The sequence below is a fragment of the Sinohyriopsis cumingii genome, chromosome 9 (assembly GCF_028554795.1).
Source record: "Sinohyriopsis cumingii isolate HCF-2022 chromosome 9, ASM2855479v2, whole genome shotgun sequence".
Classification (NCBI taxonomy): domain Eukaryota; kingdom Metazoa; phylum Mollusca; class Bivalvia; order Unionida; family Unionidae; genus Sinohyriopsis; species Sinohyriopsis cumingii.
In genome coordinates this window covers 80,681,661-80,703,181 of record NC_142969.1, presented here as the reverse complement: position 1 = coordinate 80,703,181, position 21,521 = coordinate 80,681,661, and the positions used below count along the sequence as shown (strand labels likewise).

Below are 21,521 nucleotides of genomic sequence, written 5' to 3'. Positions count from 1 at the left end.
GTGTTGGAGATAAAATAAGAACTTGGTGGAGAAAAAGAAGAAACTAGAAGCAGAAGAAAACCCAAAGGCCCTTTTCAGGGCCAGCCATATTTCTCGAAAAGAGATAGCCTTTCCATTGCCTAAATTTAAATTTAAATTTAAAAAAATTTTAAAAAAAAAAAAAATCCCATATTCAATTCCCCTTTTCCCTAGACAAGCCCAAACTCTATTCCCATGTTAATTTCCCCTTGTCCCTAGACAGACCCAAACTCTGTGTTAAATTCGCATTGTCCCTAGAGTTGCCCACGATTTTTCTCCATGTTAAATTTCCATTGTCCCTAGAGTTGCCCAGGGGTCTTTTTAATGCTAAGTCCCATTGTCCCTAGGGTGCCCCACTTAACTACTGAGGATTTTCCTTTGTGTGATCCCAGGTTGTCTATGGACGCATGAATGATAGTAAAAGTTAAGTCAAACCGAGCAAAGGATGAGAGAGAGAGAGAGAGACAGAGACAGACAGACAGACAGACAGTGAGAGACAGAGAGAGACAGAGAGTTTTATGATGGGTAGTACTTTTATTAAAGCAGAATAATGTCTAAGATCAACAATGGTTTTCCAGATTTTGTTTTATTTGTGCTTAATTTTGATTTACCGAAGTTCCGTCTTCACTCTTCAATTTACGAAGGGATTGATTAGTTAATTTATATTTTTTCAAACTATTTTGTATTTGCGCCGTTACCAATATATATTCTATTGGAATTTTGCTCTCATGAGTGTTTGCCTATTTAAAAGAATTGTCGAAAAGCTGCCTCGCTTAGATGTGTTAAATAAGTTTGTTACTAAAGAGGGTTGACATCAGAGTTAGCAACTGATGTGCACATCAACAATGTCTTTCTCTTGCAAGATGTACAAGTGAATTGCATAGATTAAGTACGGCTGCATGTATGTATGTACGTATGTATGTAGTGTATGTATGTATGTATGTATATATATATATATATATATATATATATATATATATATATATATATATATATATATATATATATATATATATATATATATAATTTTCTCATTGCATTGAATTGGTTCTTTCACTCTTCAAATCATAATCTTTAAAATATGCCTCTATTTGCCTGATATGCCTGGCAAATTGAACACTTCGGACCGACGCAACCTGCTCCGCCATCGCTTAGGTAGAATCCGTCAGATGAAGCCAACTGACCACATGCATTTGCACCACCGCCGACAGGGTTAGTCATTGGATTGAAAAAGGAGCTAGCTGATAACGCATCGCCATTTAAATATGACCAAACTCCATCAGTGCTTTTTTCCTCGGCTCCCACCCAGAAATCACAAGGACCAGTACCTGTACATGCAAGAGTTTAAGTTGTGTCAGTATATATATATATATATATATATATATATATATATATATATACAGAACCATCTTGAAACCCAATTTAATGTAAACTAGAGGTATAATACAGGCACAACATTGTTCAAATATAGCTTCCAAAACCGCCATGCGGAACATTTTAGGAGCGACTTCGTTATGTTTAAATTGGAAAAACCTCCTTTATATCCGTGATGTAATAAAGTTACAAAGTTTACCTATCTTGCTAAAAGTGATGTCTTTGTTTCCGACATAATGTTACGTTAAAAATTGGGATTCGTTTGGTTATTGCGAATATATTTGGCAATAAAACATGTTCAGTTATATATAAACATTATGATTATAATACATTCGTTGTCCTAAAAGCAGAAGAGCTCAAACCATATCATGACCTAGTATATCCTGTTCTAGTTGGAACTTTAACGAGTCGTGTTTAGGTATCTTAGTTTCTGGGTTCATTTTATGTCTGTATTATTTATACACTGTCAACTACCTACAGCACTGAGTTTTAAAGGCAGCATATCAATTGAATAAAATATAGTCTACATTTAATCAACTATCAGCCCCACAGCAGTGTTCGTGTCTCTATCCATAATCTATATCAGCCCCACAGCAATGTTCGTGTCTCTATCCATAATCTATATCAGCCCCACAGTAGTGTTCGTGTCTCTACGTATAATTTCTATCAGCCCCACAGCAGTGTTCTTGTCTCTATCTATAATGTATATCAGTCCCACAACATTTGTCGTGTCTCTACCGATAATTTCTATCAGCCGCACAGAAGTGTTCGTGTCTCTACAAATTCAAACATACATGCTTCAGCAATGGTAAGCCAGCTTGATAGCTTTGATGTATGTATCTCATCCCATTATCATGTCGATTCTATATTTATAGTATCGACTTGAATATATGAATGCCTCCTAACTTGAAATGACATGTAATTACGTAGCAATTACTGAAATTTTGCATCAGCAAACATTGTAGCTCGCGTTCAAAAGGAAAAGTATAAGTGTGCACATAATTACGTTTTGTGTATACTTCTTGGATACACAGTACAAACCGAACAGAAAAATGGGAACCAGCCCATGGAAATTGGTGTACATAAAATAGAGTATATATGGGTTTGGTTGTCCAGGACTGGTTAATAATAAAAGTTATTTTTTAGTAAAAAGAATTTTTTGAGAGCATTTCCTAGTTGTAATTGAAAAATAGAGATATTCTTTCATTGATGGAATTTCAGTCCATTAACAGTCTTTAAAATGGAACGATCATTACTGAATTGAAAGCACATGCTTCTGTACAGAGAAGATGTCATTCAGGTTTCATCTATACCGAAAAACATAGGTTTGATTATGAGCACTAGGAAATTTAAAATTATTGAATTTTTAATAGCATGGTGTTTGCATAGGGTTACTATGGGAACTTAATTAGTACGGCGTGTTATATTTGAATATGAAAGCTCATGACTAATTATTTAGTTTAAACATCTAATATAGTATTTAATATACATACTATATGAGCTACTATACATTTCAATAATGAATAAGTTAATAGTTTGACACACACACAATTAATTACCTGTGTGGTTTAAACGTATTTAAATAAAAACTAAAAAGGCAGTAAATAAATTTACAAAGTGTGCCAGTCCAATGAACAGTTGCCATTTTGCAGAGAGAGAGAGAGAGAGAGAGAGAGAGAGAGAGAGAGCAAGATAGAGAGAGAGAGAAAAAGCGATAACCTTTATTCACATCAGCGAGTTGTCGAATCTTGTCAAAATTTCTAGGATCAAGTCTTATGAGATCCCCTCCATCAGCCTGACATGCCGCCCTTGCAGCGGTGAAAGAGTTCGTGACGTTAACAAAGCGGATACAAGTTGACGTGCTCAGGGGGGAGGGTATGTATTGCGCAGGACATGCTACAAAGAAAAACGCATGAGAATGTAAACATAGAATTATAAATGGGGGTCCATAGGGATTGATATTTTGCTTTAAGGGCATCACACAAAAAAACAATTCAAAAGTATACAGATAGAATTATAACTTTCAACTGGTGAAAGAGACAAATTATGTTTTTTAGAATATCTATTTTAATCAAAAACTATACAGTCATCAAGTTTATGTATTTTCAGAATTCCATGAACACTGGCTGCTTTTCCAGACGGTTTACCATGTCGAACACTACTTTGGATTTATTTTTAGCCTAGTTAACACAAAGCATCTCAAAGTGAATGTACAAAATTAGGTACAACTGCCTTAGTGAAAATGTGTTCCCAAATGGAACTCAGAAGTTCATTTCAGCTGAATGAGACAGACACTGGTATGGTGCATATATCGAAATGCAAGTCCAAAATTATATCCGACTGATTCAACCAACCAACCGTACAAAGCGTGTATCGAAATACAGTTTCAGAATTATATAAGACTGATTTATCCAAGCAACAGTATCAAGCATGTATCTAAATACAAGTCAAACATTATTTATGACTGATTCAACCAACCAACCAAGTATCTAAGTTCCACGTTCACTCGATCCGCCTTAACCAATCCAAGGTAGATAGCTTGTTGCAAAAAAGAAAACATGGGCCTATATATATATATATATATATATATATATATATATATATATATATATATATATATATATATATATATATATGCAAATTCAAGCTCTTACATAATGATTTAGTTCAAAGTTCATTACGTTTTAGTTGTGTCAATTCATATGTTTAATTTCACAAACGTTGCAAACCAAACTCTGGAAACTGTCCAAGATGTCAGCAAAAGTGTATAAGACATTGAAGTTAGTCAAACATTTAAAACCAACCAAATCACTGTTTTGAAGGCAAAATATCAAGTGTGATTTAAAAGACTGGCTTCAAATATATATCTTACAAACTTGTCCACTAACATAATAAATTATTTGTTATCCTGCCTGGAGACAATACGGATGCATGGAATATCCAACCACTAAATTATTTGAAAAGAAAATAACGCACACAACTATATTGAAATTCCGTAACGCAATAGATAAAATAATTATAATTTGTGCACATTGACATGTGAGGTGTACGTCTGAGGTATACATGCATCTAGGTGGGTGGGTCATTAGGTACGTAGTTTGAATAAAACTGTACCTAAGAGCATGAAATGTAAGAATATAAAGTCTCATTAGCCGGAAATTAAAGTTGCCCGAAGATTAGTTGTTTGTATTCTAGCAGTCAGATTTGTATGATTTGTTTTAATTGCCAATTATCAATGGGGATGCATACATAGATACATGTTGATATGTACGTACATACATACATACATACACTAATAGATTAAAATATTAATTTAATTTGTTCGCATGATTCAATTTAATGTTTGAACTATCTTCCGTAATTCTAAATTGTGTTCGATTTGAATACTTCGCATTTGCTTGGTATAACTGCTCCCTATTATACATGTTCAGACTATAAGACATTTTTGCAGTACATGTAAGAATCTTACTTGTTGGAGGTCGTACTAGTATTCCGTCAGCCAGAGCCAAAAGTGACAGGCATAGAAACCCAACTTGTACCTGTTTCATGATTAACCTAGAAGACACATAAAAGCAAATTGTTTTGGAAAAGCATTTATTAAAACAGAGATTATTAGAACTAACCCTTTTTGTTCTTTTATTATTAGAATTGTTCAGGACCATTCGCCAACGATTGCAAATAAAAATAATTCTCGTATTTTAATTTCGCACATTAAACATCTTTTACCGAAATGAAGATGGCTATTTTTGAAATGAAGATGTCTATTTTGTCGTAAAGAATTTTCCTTAGACACGATAAAAGTTAATATTATAATTATATTAAATAAAGATGGCTATTTGTCCAAAGGAATCATGATTAAACAAGGTAAAAGTTAATATTATAATTATATTAAATAAAGATGGCTATTTGTCCAAAGGAATCATGATTAAACAAGGTAAAAGTTAATATTATAATTATATTAAATAAAGATGGCTATTTGTCCAAAGGAATCATGATTAAACAAGGTAAAAGTTAATATTATAATTATATTAAATAAAGATGGCTATTTGTCCAAAGGAATCATGATTAAACAAGGTAAAAGTTAATATTATAATTATATTAAATAAAGATGGCTATTTGTCCAAAGGAATCATGATTAAAAAAGGTAAAAGTTAATATTATAATTATATTAAATAAAGATGGCTATTTGTCCAAAGGAATCATGATTAAACAAGGTAAAAGATAATATTATGATTATGATTATATTAAATGAAATAATATATAAAGATGAATTTTAATGAAATAATATATAAAGATGAATTTTAATGAAATAATATATGAAGATGAATTTTAATGAAATAATATGTAAAGATGAATTTTAATGAAATAATATATAAAGATGAATTTTAATGAAATAATATGTAAAGATGAATTTTAATGAAATAATATGTAAAGATGAATTTTAATGAAATAATATGTAAAGATGAATTTTAATGAAATAATATATAAAGATGAATTTTAATGAAATAATATGTAAAGATGAATTTTAATGAAATAATATGTAAAGATGAATTTTAATGAAATAATATATAAAGATGAATTTTAATGAAATAATATGTAAAGATGAATTTTAATGAAATAATATGTAAAGATGAATTTTAATGAAATAATATATAAAGATGAATTTTAATGAAATAATATGTAAAGATGAATTTTAATGAAATAATATATAAAGATGAATTTTAATGAAATAATATGTAAAGATGAATTTTAATGAAATAATATATAAAGATGAATTTTAATGAAATAATATGTAAAGATGAATTTTAATGAAATAATATATAAAGATGAATTTTAATGAAATAATATATAAAGATGAATTTTAATGAAATAATATGTAAAGATGAATTTTAATGAAATAATATGTAAAGATGAATTTTAATGAAATAATATGTAAAGATGAATTTTAATGAAATAATATATAAAGATGAATTTTAATGAAATAATATGTAAAGATGAATTTTAATGAAATAATATATAAAGATGAATTTTAATGAAATAATATATAAAGATGAATTTTAATGAAATAATATATAAAGATGAATTTTAATGAAATAATATGTAAAGATGAATTTTAATGAAATAATATGTAAAGATGAATTTTAATGAAATAATATGTAAAGATGAATTTTAATGAAATAATATATGAAGATGAATTTTAATGAAATAATATGTAAAGATGAATTTTAATGAAATAATATATAAAGATGAATTTTAATGAAATAATATGTAAAGATGAATTTTAATGAAATAATATGTAAAGATGAATTTTAATGAAATAATATATAAAGATGAATTTTAATGAAATAATATATAAAGATGAATTTTAATGAAATAATATGTAAAGATGAATTTTAATGAAATAATATGTAAAGATGAATTTTAATGAAATAATATGTAAAGATGAATTTTAATGAAATAATATGTAAAGATGAATTTTAATGAAATAATATGTAAAGATGAATTTTAATGAAATAATATATAAAGATGAATTTTAATGAAATAATATGTAAAGATGAATTTTAATGAAATAATATATAAAGATGAATTTTAATGAAATAATATATAAAGATGAATTTTAATGAAATAATATATAAAGATGAATTTTAATGAAATAATATGTAAAGATGAATTTTAATGAAATAATATGTAAAGATGAATTTTAATGAAATAATATGTAAAGATGAATTTTAATGAAATAATATATGAAGATGAATTTTAATGAAATAATATGTAAAGATGAATTTTAATGAAATAATATATAAAGATGAATTTTAATGAAATAATATGTAAAGATGAATTTTAATGAAATAATATGTAAAGATGAATTTTAATGAAATAATATATAAAGATGAATTTTAATGAAATAATATATAAAGATGAATTTTAATGAAATAATATGTAAAGATGAATTTTGATGAAATAATATGTAAAGATGAATTTTAATGAAATAATATGTAAAGATGAATTTTAATGAAATACTATGTAAAGATGAATTTTAATGAAATAATATGTAAAGATGAATTTTAATGAAATAATATGTAAAGATGAATTTTAATGAAATAATATGTAAAGATGAATTTTAATGAAATAATATATAAAGATGAATTTTAATGAAATAATATGTAAAGATGAATTTTAATGAAATAATATATAAAGATGAATTTTAATGAAATAATATATAAAGATGAATTTTAATGAAATAATATATAAAGATGAATTTTAATGAAATAATATATAAAGATGAATTTTAATGAAATAATATATAAAGATGAATTTTAATGAAATAATATATAAAGATGAATTTTAATGAAATAATATATAAAGATGACTTTTAATGAAATAATATATAAAGATGAATTTTAATGAAATAATATATAAAGATGAATTTTAATGAAATAATATGTAAAGATGAATTTTAATGAAATAATATGTAAAGATGAATTTTAATGAAACAATATATAAAGATGAATTTTAATGAAATAATATGTAAAGATGAATTTTAATGAAATAATATGTAAAGATGAATTTTAATGAAATAATATGTAAAGATGAATTTTAATGAAATAATATGGAAAGATGAATTTTAATGAAATAATATATAAAGATGAATTTTAATGAAATAATATGTAAAGATGAATTTTAATGAAATAATATATAAAGATGAATTTTAATGAAATAATATATAAAGATGAATTTTAATGAAATAATATATAAAGATGAATTTTAATGAAATAATATGTAAAGATGAATTTTAATGAAATAATATATGAAGATGAATTTTAATGAAATAATATATAAAGATGAATTTTAATGAAATAATATGTAAAGATGAATTTTAATGAAATAATATATGAAGATGAATTTTAATGAAATAATATATAAAGATGAATTTTAATGAAATAATATGTAAAGATGAATTTTAATGAAATAATATATAAAGATGAATTTTAATGAAATAATATATAAAGATGAATTTTAATGAAATAATATATAAAGATGAATTTTAATGAAATAATATATAAAGATGAATTTTAATGAAATAATATATAAAGATGAATTTTAATGAAATAATATATAAAGATGAATTTTAATGAAATAATATGTAAAGATGAATTTTAATGAAATAATATATGAAGATGAATTTTAATGAAATAATATATAAAGATGAATTTTAATGAAATAATATATAAAGATGAATTTTAATGAAATAATATATAAAGATGAATTTTAATGAAATAATATATAAAGATGAATTTTAATGAAATAATATATAAAGATGAATTTAAAGATGAATTTTAATGAAATAATATATAAAGATGAATTTTAATGAAATAATATGTAAAGATGAATTTTAATGAAATAATATATAAAGATGAATTTTAATGAAATAATATATAAAGATGAATTTTAATGAAATAATATATAAAGATGAATTTTAATGAAATAATATATAAAGATGAATTTTAATGAAATAATATATAAAGATGAATTTTAATGAAATAATATATAAAGATGAATTTAAAGATGAATTTTAATGAAATAATATATAAAGATGAATTTTAATGAAATAATATGTAAAGATGAATTTTAATGAAATAATATATAAAGATGAATTTTAATGAAATAATATATAAAGATGAATTTTAATGAAATAATATATAAAGATGAATTTTAATGAAATAATATATAAAGATGAATTTTAATGAAATAATATATAAAGATGAATTTTAATGAAATAATATGTAAAGATGAATTTTAATGAAATAATATATAAAGATGAATTTTAATGAAATAATATGTAAAGAGGAATTTTAATGAAATAATATATGAAGATGAATTTTAATGAAATAATATATAAAGATGAATTTTAATGAAATAATATATAAAGATGAATTTTAATGAAATAATATATAAAGATGAATTTTAATGAAATAATATGTAAAGATGAATTTTAATGAAATAATATGTAAAGATGAATTTTAATGAAATAATATGTAAAGATGAATTTTAATGAAATAATATATAAAGATGAATTTTAATGAAATAATATATGAAGATGAATTTTAATGAAATAATATATAAAGATGAATTTTAATGAAATAATATATGAAGATGAATTTTAATGAAATAATATGTAAAGATGAATTTTAATGAAATAATATATAAAGATGAATTTTAATGAAATAATATGTAAAGATGAATTTTAATGAAATAATATGTAAAGATGAATTTTAATGAAATAATATGTAAAGATGAATTTTAATGAAATAATATGTAAAGATGAATTTTAATGAAATAATATGTAAAGATGAATTTTAATGAAATAATATGTAAAGATGAATTTTAATGAAATAATATATAAAGATGAATTTTAATGAAATAATATGTAAAGATGAATTTTAATGAAATAATATGTAAAGATGAATTTTAATGAAACAATATATAAAGATGAATTTTAATGAAATAATATGTAAAGATGAATTTTAATGAAATAATATATGAAGATGAATTTTAATGAAATAATATGTAAAGATGAATTTTAATGAAATAATATATGAAGATGAATTTTAATGAAATAATATATAAAGATGAATTTTAATGAAATAATATATGAAGATGAATTTTAATGAAATAATATATAAAGATGAATTTTAATGAAATAATATATGAAGATGAATTTTAATGAAATAATATGTAAAGATGAATTTTAATGAAATAATATATAAAGATGAATTTTAATGAAATAATATGTAAAGATGAATTTTAATGAAATAATATATAAAGATGAATTTTAGTGAAATAATATATAAAGATGAATTTTAATGAAATAATATATAAAGGTGAATTTTAATGAAATAATATATAAAGATGAATTTTAATGAAATAATATATAAAGGTGAATTTTAATGAAATAATATATAAAGATGAATTTTAATGAAATAATATATAAAGATGAATTTTAATGAAATAATATATAAAGATGAATTTTAATGAAATAATATATAAAGATGAATTTTAATGAAATAATATATAAAGATGAATTTTAATGAAATAATATATAAAGATGAATTTTAATGAAATAATATGTAAAGATGAATTTTAATGAAATAATATGTAAAGATGAATTTTAATGAAATAATATGTAAAGATGAATTTTAATGAAATAATATATGAAGATGAATTTTAATGAAATAATATATAAAGATGAATTTTAATGAAATAATATGTAAAGATGAATTTTAATGAAATAATATATAAAGATGAATTTTAATGAAATAATATATAAAGATGAATTTTAATGAAATAATATATAAAGATGAATTTTAATGAAATAATATATGAAGATGAATTTTAATGAAATAATATATAAAGATGAATTTTAATGAAATAATATATGAAGATGAATTTTAATGAAATAATATGTAAAGATGAATTTTAATGAAATAATATATAAAGATGAATTTTAATGAAATAATATGTAAAGATGAATTTTAATGAAATAATATGTAAAGATGAATTTTAATGAAATAATATGTAAAGATGAATTTTAATGAAATAATATATAAAGATGAATTTTAGTGAAATAATATATAAAGATGAATTTTAATGAAATAATATATAAAGGTGAATTTTAATGAAATAATATATAAAGATGAATTTTAATGAAATAATATATAAAGGTGAATTTTAATGAAATAATATATAAAGATGAATTTTAATGAAATAATATATAAAGATGAATTTTAATGAAATAATATATAAAGATGAATTTTAATGAAATAATATATGAAGATGAATTTTAATGAAATAATATATAAAGATGAATTTTAATGAAATAATATATAAAGATGAATTTTAATGAAATAATATGTAAAGATGAATTTTAATGAAATAATATGTAAAGATGAATTTTAATGAAATAATATGTAAAGATGAATTTTAATGAAATAATATATGAAGATGAATTTTAATGAAATAATATATAAAGATGAATTTTAATGAAATAATATGTAAAGATGAATTTTAATGAAATAATATATAAAGATGAATTTTAATGAAATAATATGTAAAGATGAATTTTAATGAAATAATATATAAAGATGAATTTTAATGAAATAATATATAAAGATGAATTTTAATGAAATAATATATAAAGATGAATTTTAATGAAATAATATATAAAGATGAATTTTAATGAAATAATATATAAAGATGAATTTTAATGAAATAATATGTAAAGATGAATTTTAATGAAATAATATATGAAGATGAATTTTAATGAAATAATATATAAAGATGAATTTTAATGAAATAATATATAAAGATGAATTTTAATGAAATAATATATAAAGATGAATTTTAATGAAATAATATATAAAGATGAATTTTAATGAAATAATATATAAAGATGAATTTTAATGAAATAATATATAAAGATGAATTTTAATGAAATAATATGTAAAGATGAATTTTAATGAAATAATATATAAAGATGAATTTTAATGAAATAATATATAAAGATGAATTTTAATGAAATAATATATAAAGATGAATTTTAATGAAATAATATATAAAGATGAATTTTAATGAAATAATATCTAAAGATGAATTTTAATGAAATAATATATAAAGATGAATTTTAATGAAATAATATGTAAAGATGAATTTTAATGAAATAATATATAAAGATGAATTTTAATGAAATAATATATAAAGATGAATTTTAATGAAATAATATATAAAGATGAATTTTAATGAAATAATATGTAAAGATGAATTTTAATGAAATAATATATAAAGATGAATTTTAATGAAATAATATGTAAAGATGAATTTTAATGAAATAATATATAAAGATGAATTTTAATGAAATAATATATAAAGATGAATTTTAATGAAATAATATATGAAGATGAATTTTAATGAAATAATATGTAAAGATGAATTTTAATGAAATAATATGTAAAGATGAATTTTAATGAAATAATATGTAAAGATGAATTTTAATGAAATAATATGTAAAGATGAATTTTAATGAAATAATATGTAAAGATGAATTTTAATGAAATAATATGTAAAGATGAATTTTAATGAAATAATATATAAAGATGAATTTTAATGAAACAATATATAAAGATGAATTTTAATGAAATAATATGTAAAGATGAATTTTAATGAAATAATATATAAAGATGAATTTTAATGAAATAATATGTAAAGATGAATTTTAATGAAATAATATATGAAGATGAATTTTAATGAAATAATATATAAAGATGAATTTTAATGAAATAATATATGAAGATGAATTTTAATGAAATAATATGTAAAGATGAATTTTAATGAAATAATATATAAAGATGAATTTTAATGAAATAATATGTAAAGATGAATTTTAATGAAATAATATGTAAAGATGAATTTTAATGAAATAATATGTAAAGATGAATTTTAATGAAATAATATATAAAGATGAATTTTAATGAAATAATATATAAAGATGAATTTTAATGAAATAATATATAAAGGTGAATTTTAATGAAATAATATATAAAGATGAATTTTAATGAAATAATATATAAAGATGAATTTTAATGAAATAATATGTAAAGATGAATTTTAATGAAATAATATATAAAGATGAATTTTAATGAAATAATATGTAAAGATGAATTTTAATGAAATAATATATAAAGATGAATTTTAATGAAATAATATATAAAGATGAATTTTAATGAAATAATATGTAAAGATGAATTTTAATGAAATAATATGTAAAGATGAATTTTAATGAAATAATATGTAAAGATGAATTTTAATGAAATAATATGTAAAGATGAATTTTAATGAAATAATATGTAAAGATGAATTTTAATGAAATAATATGTAAAGATGAATTTTAATGAAATAATATATAAAGATGAATTTTAATGAAATAATATATAAAGATGAATTTTAATGAAATAATATATAAAGATGAATTTTAATGAAATAATATATAAAGATGAATTTTAATGAAATAATATATAAAGATGAATTTTAATGAAATAATATGTAAAGATGAATTTTAATGAAATAATATATGAAGATGAATTTTAATGAAATAATATATATATAAAGATGAATTTTAATGAAATAATATATAAAGATGAATTTTAATGAAATAATATATAAAGATGAATTTTAATGAAATAATATATAAAGATGAATTTTAATGAAATAATATATAAAGATGAATTTTAATGAAATAATATATAAAGATGAATTTTAATGAAATAATATATAAAGATGAATTTTAATGAAATAATATATAAAGATGAATTTTAATGAAATAATATATAAAGATGAATTTTAATGAAATAATATATAAAGATGAATTTTAATGAAATAATATATAAAGATGAATTTAAAGATGAATTTTAATGAAATAATATATAAAGATGAATTTTAATGAAATAATATGTAAAGATGAATTTTAATGAAATAATATATAAAGATGAATTTTAATGAAATAATATATAAAGATGAATTTTAATGAAATAATATATAAAGATGAATTTTAATGAAATAATATTAAAAAAAAGATGAATTTTAATGAAATATTATGTAAAGATGAATTTTAATGAAATAATATATGAAGATGAATTTTAATGAAATAATATATAAAGATGAATTTTAATGAAATAATATATAAAGATGAATTTTAATGAAATAATATATAAAGATGAATTTTAATGAAATAATATATAAAGATGAATTTTAATGAAATAATATATAAAGATGAATTTTAATGAAATAATATATAAAGATGAATTTTAATGAAATAATATGTAAAGATGAATTTGAATGAAATAATATATAAAGATGAATTTTAATGAAATACTATATAAAGATGAATTTTAATGAAATAATATATAAAGATGAATTTTAATGAAATAATATATAAAGATGAATTTTAATGAAATAATATGTAAAGATGAATTTTAATGAAATAATATATGAAGATGAATTTTAATGAAATAATATATAAAGATGAATTTTAATGAAATAATATATAAAGATGAATTTTAATGAAATAATATATGAAGATGAATTTTAATGAAATAATATATAAAGATGAATTTTAATGAAATAATATATAAAGATGAATTTTAATGAAATAATATATAAAGATGAATTTTAATGAAATAATATATAAAGATGAATTTTAATGAAATAATATGTAAAGATGAATTTTAATGAAATAATATGTAAAGATGAATTTTAATGAAATAATATATAAAGATGAATTTTAATGAAATAATATATAAAGATGAATTTTAATGAAATAATATATAAAGATGAATTTTAATGAAATAATATATAAAGATGAATTTTAATGAAATAATATATAAAGATGAATTTTAATGAAATAATATATAAAGATGAATTTTAATGAAATAATATATAAAGATGAATTTTAATGAAATAATATATAAAGATGAATTTTAATGAAATAATATGTAAAGATGAATTTTAATGAAATAATATGTAAAGATGAATTTTAATGAAATAATATATAAAGATGAATTTTAATGAAATAATATATAAAGATGAATTTTAATGAAATAATATATAAAGATGAATTTTAATGAAATAATATATAAAGATGAATTTTAATGAAATAATATATAAAGATGAATTTTAATGAAATAATATGTAAAGATGAATCGATCTATGTTCTTTATTAAACGAAATGGAATATCGGTGGCTGATTGAAAAACAAGCAAACCCTATCGGCTTTCGCAACACATATACTCTCATTTGAAATTTATTGCACATACATTCTCTATTTTCTTTACCTTAATGGTTTTACTATATATTTTAGTATCTGAGTTCTTTTCACCTTCAAAAAATGTTGAACAATTTAATTTGAACACAATAATATGGTATCACATAAAGTTTGGTTCATGAGTTAGTAGGATAGTCACCTATTTCGACTGCTAAAACAAATTTAAAGATCTAATAATGTTTCCTACCTTACATATTTTAAGCATGTATTTATGTTTACTAATTTCATGGTGTTTGTTTTTGTACTCATAGCATTATATGTTTTTCTTATGTTATATGTGTTGTCCAATGTTGTAAAGCTCTTAGAGCTTCTAAAGATTAGACGCTATACAAAGTCCTCATTATTATTATTATTATTATTATTATACAAAAATTTCCTTTGGGTGCGACTTCCAGATCAAATATATTTACTTCTTGTATCATAGGTTCAAATTAATGGTGATTAAACCAACAAAATACTTATGTATTTTAACGTCAGCATTTCGTTATGGAGACAGTAAACATGTCATCATCATCATCATCAGTCTCATGACCTAGTGTGGTCGTCGAGGTACTGTGCTGCTGAACATTTGACCAGTAAACATGTATCAATTGATAGCATCGAGTACCTTTCGCAGTACCATATCCCTAAAAGGTTTTTCATGAATGAACTGTATGTTTTTATTTTTATTTTATAGATTTAACTAAGCATACAAATAGAGAATGTTTTACCCCTATTAACTCATCAATCCTCCTGACTGAGAATAAAATGGATTTCTACCTCACTTTTATTGTTTAGCCAACAGCAACTTTTCATAGTTGAATATACGTTTACAAATTAGACAACTCTATAAGAATAAAATGGATTTGTCTTTTCAGTACGGATTGTATTTATCAAACAAACTTGGTTTAGATTAATTAGTGACAACATACGTCTGTTTTACTTGTATCAATATTGAAGTAAATACGTTTTTGAATGTAAAGGTAATCAAATCTCTCACTAATTTAATCTTTTCTTTCCTTTTTGTTTTATACTTCTTAAATTTTAAAGATGTGAACAACCCTACTTACTTGTTTGCCAACATGCGCAGGAGTCTTCTACTAAATCTCAATTACGACTTCAATATCGAATGATTTCCTTATATAGGCATGAAAGTCACATGACTGTCTATGAATATTAAACGGCCCTATGGTTTCATTTTCACGTTGACTTCAGTGATATAAAGAATCAATCGCAGAAGGGATCTGTCAACTACCGAAAATAATATCATTGTCTTTCTTTAATATATGACACCAATAGCATCAAATATTGTTGGTCGCTTGATCTTTTTCCTGATCTTTTACTTATCAACAAACCTAACGAAAACTGATATTGCTGGAAACACATTCGAATGCATACGGAGCCACATTGACGGCTTATCGCTTGAACGGCATCCACTGGGTCACAACGACATTTTTAAATAAATAAAAAAAAAGTATGCCCTTGTGGCAAGATGTACTTGTTTTCCTTTGAAGTATTCTCGTTATGACAACAATCGATTTTTAAAAAAATGGTTTAAACACGAGGGCACACCATAAACGAGTCTGTACTTAGATAGAAGTCTCTTCTTTTTCTTTGAGACATTTTGCAGAAAAATTGAGAAGTCGTGTACTATTATAGTAAACGCCTTACTCAAGATAGACTTTCCTAATTTCCGTTGAATCATTCTTTCCTTCAAATTCCAGCATGACCCCAGTACCACAAAGCTGGTTCAAAGTCTAGCATGACCCCAGTACCACAAAACTGATTCAGATAAATACAGTGCATAATTCTCCCTTCAGTACTGTGATATCTATCCAACGTGCCGTTTAAACAAAATTATTCGTCTTGAATTTTCATGTGTGTAGAATAGCTAAACATATAATTACGCCTAGTTGTTGCATGAAACAGGTAGACCGAGTGCGGGAGACATTGTTTGCTTTTCTTAACCATCCTATATGATGTTTTTTGATGGTTTATGGTTGAATCTATCCGATCATTAAAAGCTTTATATACCGGAGGGAACCTTTCTGTACTAAACGTTACTACAATTTTAAAAACAAAATAAGAAAATCACTGGAAACAGATCCTGTCAATGCATGCCAAAATTTAAGGAAAAGTTCAACAGTGTTAGTTCACAATTCATTCAAATTAATTTTGGTTCATCACCACACATATGAAGAAAGCATCTGTCTGTCTATCTATCTATCTATCTATCCGTCCGTCCATCCTTGCATCTGTTCATCCATCCATCCATTTATCTATCTAAATACCTGTCTGTCACTCGGTCTGTCTGTCCGATTGTCTGTCTCTTTACTTATTATTTCATTCTAACGTAGGTAATAAGAAACGTGAAGCGCAGCAATCATTCAATACTCAAAACTAAATTTATTTCTGGATGAAAGTGAAAGAATTAAAAATAACTTGCAGTATTGTACACATTGCTAAATGTAATATCAATAATCTGGAAAGTCTCCTAACCCTAACTCTGAATTAAAGTTGTAATGTGCTTATGTTCTAACACCACGGACGACTTGCTGTTTTAATATTCCAAAGTATTTTTACTCCACGGTAAATTAAATGAAACTAATTAATATCAAAGTCCTTAGAAAAGTTCACAATAATCCAGTAAGGTATTGTCTGTTTTAAAAAAATGTCTCAAAATCTGCAATTTCAAAGAATAATAAAAAAAAAATCAAAAAAAAGTTAAAAAATCAAGAACCTCTCGTAACTTTTACAAGACTGAAATAGAATCAACTGTACATATCTACTTCATTTATATAGTCATTAAATACACAGTCAAGAAACTAAATCTAAATTGCTTTAAAAGATTCCCCAAAAGCATTTAAATTATTACAAAATACTTTATCAGTGAACAATAGCTTTTTATAAAATAACCAATTCCCAGTTAGGTCAGTCATGTTATATCCACAGTACAATTGTAATCCATAGATCACGTGATGTTGCCCTGACCTGCCTTCCTTGACTTATAAATGGAAATGGTACTATGTTTTGGACCTGTACAATTCTTATGGTACATAATTCAGTTACAGAAACTTATAATTAAAAAAACCCACAAAATTTCATTATTCAAGTATTATATATGATATGTACAATCGTTACACTTTCTATCTATCTATCTATCTATCTATCTATCTATATATATATATATATATATATATATATATATATATATATATATATATATATATATATATATATATATATATATATATATTTTGCTGACATCAATTAGATGTTTACAAATAAATTTTTATTGCTAAATGTCGTTACCAGCTATTAGTTTGACTATCTGAAATCTATTACTAGACGGATGAAAAACGAAATAATGATTATAAAATTAGATATTATATAACTATAACCAGTCAATAGTTTTGTGGACTTAATGACATCAGTCATCTACGTTAAAAGATTTCCTCTCCAGCCATCGGCAAAACGATTCTATTCAATAATTCACTGAGAGAACCATTGTTTAAAAATATGTTTGAAAAGACGTTATTCCAGTACCAGTCAAACTACCGACCTATTGCTCTGCCAACGGAAAGAGTTTTAAATAAATTTGTTTACAATAACTTTATTTTAAATAATTTCATCTGCGAATATTGGTTGGACTTTCCCCTACAAACGTCCACCACATTTCACTCAACAGCTATATTCCATAGTATATGAGTTGCTTGAGGAAAACGGCAGGATGTATGATGTTTGATACCATCTGGCATAAAAAAGATTTATTGATGTATATGTCAAAAATATACAGACTGTTATCTAATTGGCTGACCAAGCAGCTATCTTAAAGGCCGACTTAAAAATGTAATTGTTAATGCCTCTAAATCAATGAACAAACAAACGCTTGCTGGAGTCCCTAAAGCTCTCCTAAAGGTACATTATTATGCATGTAATTCTCTCTCTCTCTCTCTCTCTCTCTCTCTCTCTCTCTCTCTCTCTCTATATATATATATATATATATATATATATATATATATATATAGTGCTTAATCCTGATCTTACATCTAGTAGGTTTTAACGTTTCAAAGAAGGAAGTTTTATCATTATTCATCGAATTCGACCGAGTGTTTCCAGAGCATATTTTCCTGTTGGAGTTTCAAAGAACGAAGTTTTATCATTTTTAATCGAATTCGACCGAGTGTTTCCCGAGCCTATATTCCTATTGGAGTTTCTTCATTTTACTGAGCCTTAAAGACACCTTGATCTAACATTCACTAACTTTGGTAGATTTTCGGATTTTCTTCTTAGTGTGTCCTAACTGTGAGATATGTTGGGTCTATTAAATACAGTCAAAGTGGCACACATTAGAAATAATGTATCGCCCTTAGATACGCCCACTAATCAAGATAAACTCTGGGATAATTGCTAAGTGGTACACATTAGAAATAATGTATCGCTGTAAGATAGGCTCACTACTCAAGATACACTCTGTGATAATTGTTAAGTGGCACACATTATAAATATTGTATCGCTTTTAGATACGCCCACTAATCCAGATACACTCAGAAATAACTGCTTTATCGCAGAGTCATGAAGGCTACTAGCATTTCATGCAAATAAACCGACTGGCACACCTTATCAAACAAACAAAAAAAAAAAGGAAAGAAACTGTACATTTCGCGAAATTGTATATTGGTTATTTTCTGTCTTAACTAAAAATCTGGTACCTCCGTAGGTTGGAAAGACAATACAATTTGCGAAATATAAATAATTTTTAACAAATCCATGGTAAACTAGAAATCACACGAAATGCTTTATAATCTCTACAGTAATGATTTAGAACACTACGCCGGATTCAGTAAAACATGAAACATTCTCTGCCATCTAAATGTAAATTTTCAAGTACACCCAGTTATGGTCCGTTATATCATTATAGTGGTAATCACCAACAATTAATATTACGATATGTAACTATTGCAACAATTTAAACAGTGATTTTTTAAAAACATTTTCTTACTGAAAGCACAACCAGTTATTCGTCCATGTCAGTTCTGTCTTGTGTGCTTTCATCCCTACGGAAAACAAATATTCTAAGTGTAGAAAGGCGAGCGCCATTAATTCTTCAAATTTCGTGTCTATTTATATAGTGCATCACAGTCGATCATAATTTCAAAATAATTAATTATGAAATGCCTGGAACCACCCATAGGTAGATAATTTTAGTTTCAAGTAGAACTCCGGTTTTCTTCGCAATAATTCTGCCGTGTTTCATCTCTAGTGTATTTATAATAGTATGTGCACCATCACAAGGATCGCATGTGCATATTCTTTCGAAATGTGTCTGAAACATTTGATCATTTAGGGCACAAAGGTAAGATGCATAAGTAAAGTGGTAGTGTATTAAAGTCTAAATACCGCCGTTTTTCGTAAATTTTAGCATTCACTTAAGTTTGGAAGGAATTACGTGGTTTGCAGGGAAACTACTTACGGTTCTTATACACCCAGGTGTAAAAGCACTAACCGTTGGATAAATCCTTTATACCAGGATAAATATATATTTAGGACACACCACTACCTGCTTATATATCGTAATGTGATGACACATTGTTATTATTTGGCTTTAAGGGCACTATCTGTCAAGATTTTGCATTAGTCAAATCGACTGGCATGTGAAACATTTGCACATAACGTCCGCATTGAGACTTTAATAAATATTGTATTGACTGGTGGCCTGAAAACATATCTAATTGGCTCCAAGAATTGTTTTTGTAAATAAAGCAGGGTACATTTTACCCCATTTAAGAGATAATACATTGTGATGAAGTTACAGCAAATGCATTTCATTAGATATTTATATGAAATACTATATTGAAGAACGCAAGAAACTGGTTCAAAGTCTAAATCACCTCCATCTACGATGGGCCATATGATATGACTCTGAATGTTAATATTCACCTACTTGACTTTTTTCAAGCATACATTTGAGACACGAAACGCTGTAAACGGATGCTCTTCTCGCTTGATTGTTGTTATATTGAAGAAAGGTATGGCATTATTTATTCCTGGCAATTATAAATGTCTGAATTTTTTTGGTAGAACGTACTGTTGTCCAATATCTGTCAAGACCAATAATGTATACATTTATGATTTCTTTCATGTAATAGATCTCTCTCTCTCTCTCTCTCTCTCATGTAAATTTCTAATTCATTTATGGTTATTGGTATGTGTCAGAAACACGCTCAGTACTTGATTTGGACTAGCGGAGATCGTATTAGGGTATTGTTACTGGTGT

The 21,521-nt window shown here is 23.6% G+C and overlaps 1 protein-coding gene across 1 annotated transcript; it reads right to left on the bottom strand.

Annotated features, from left to right (window-relative positions):
* Positions 1-585: 585 nt before the first annotated feature.
* Positions 586-16,366, bottom strand: LOC149792111 (C-type lectin domain family 3 member A-like). The gene is made up of 4 exons (XM_089969336.1): positions 16,315-16,366; positions 4,862-4,947; positions 3,112-3,288; positions 586-1,346 (listed from the first exon to the last, which is right to left on the bottom strand). Exons 1-4 carry the CDS (start codon positions 16,326-16,328, stop codon positions 1,093-1,095), a joined length of 531 nt encoding a protein of 176 aa, XP_089825462.1. The 5' UTR covers positions 16,329-16,366; the 3' UTR covers positions 586-1,092.
* Positions 16,367-21,521: the final 5,155 nt, after the last annotated feature.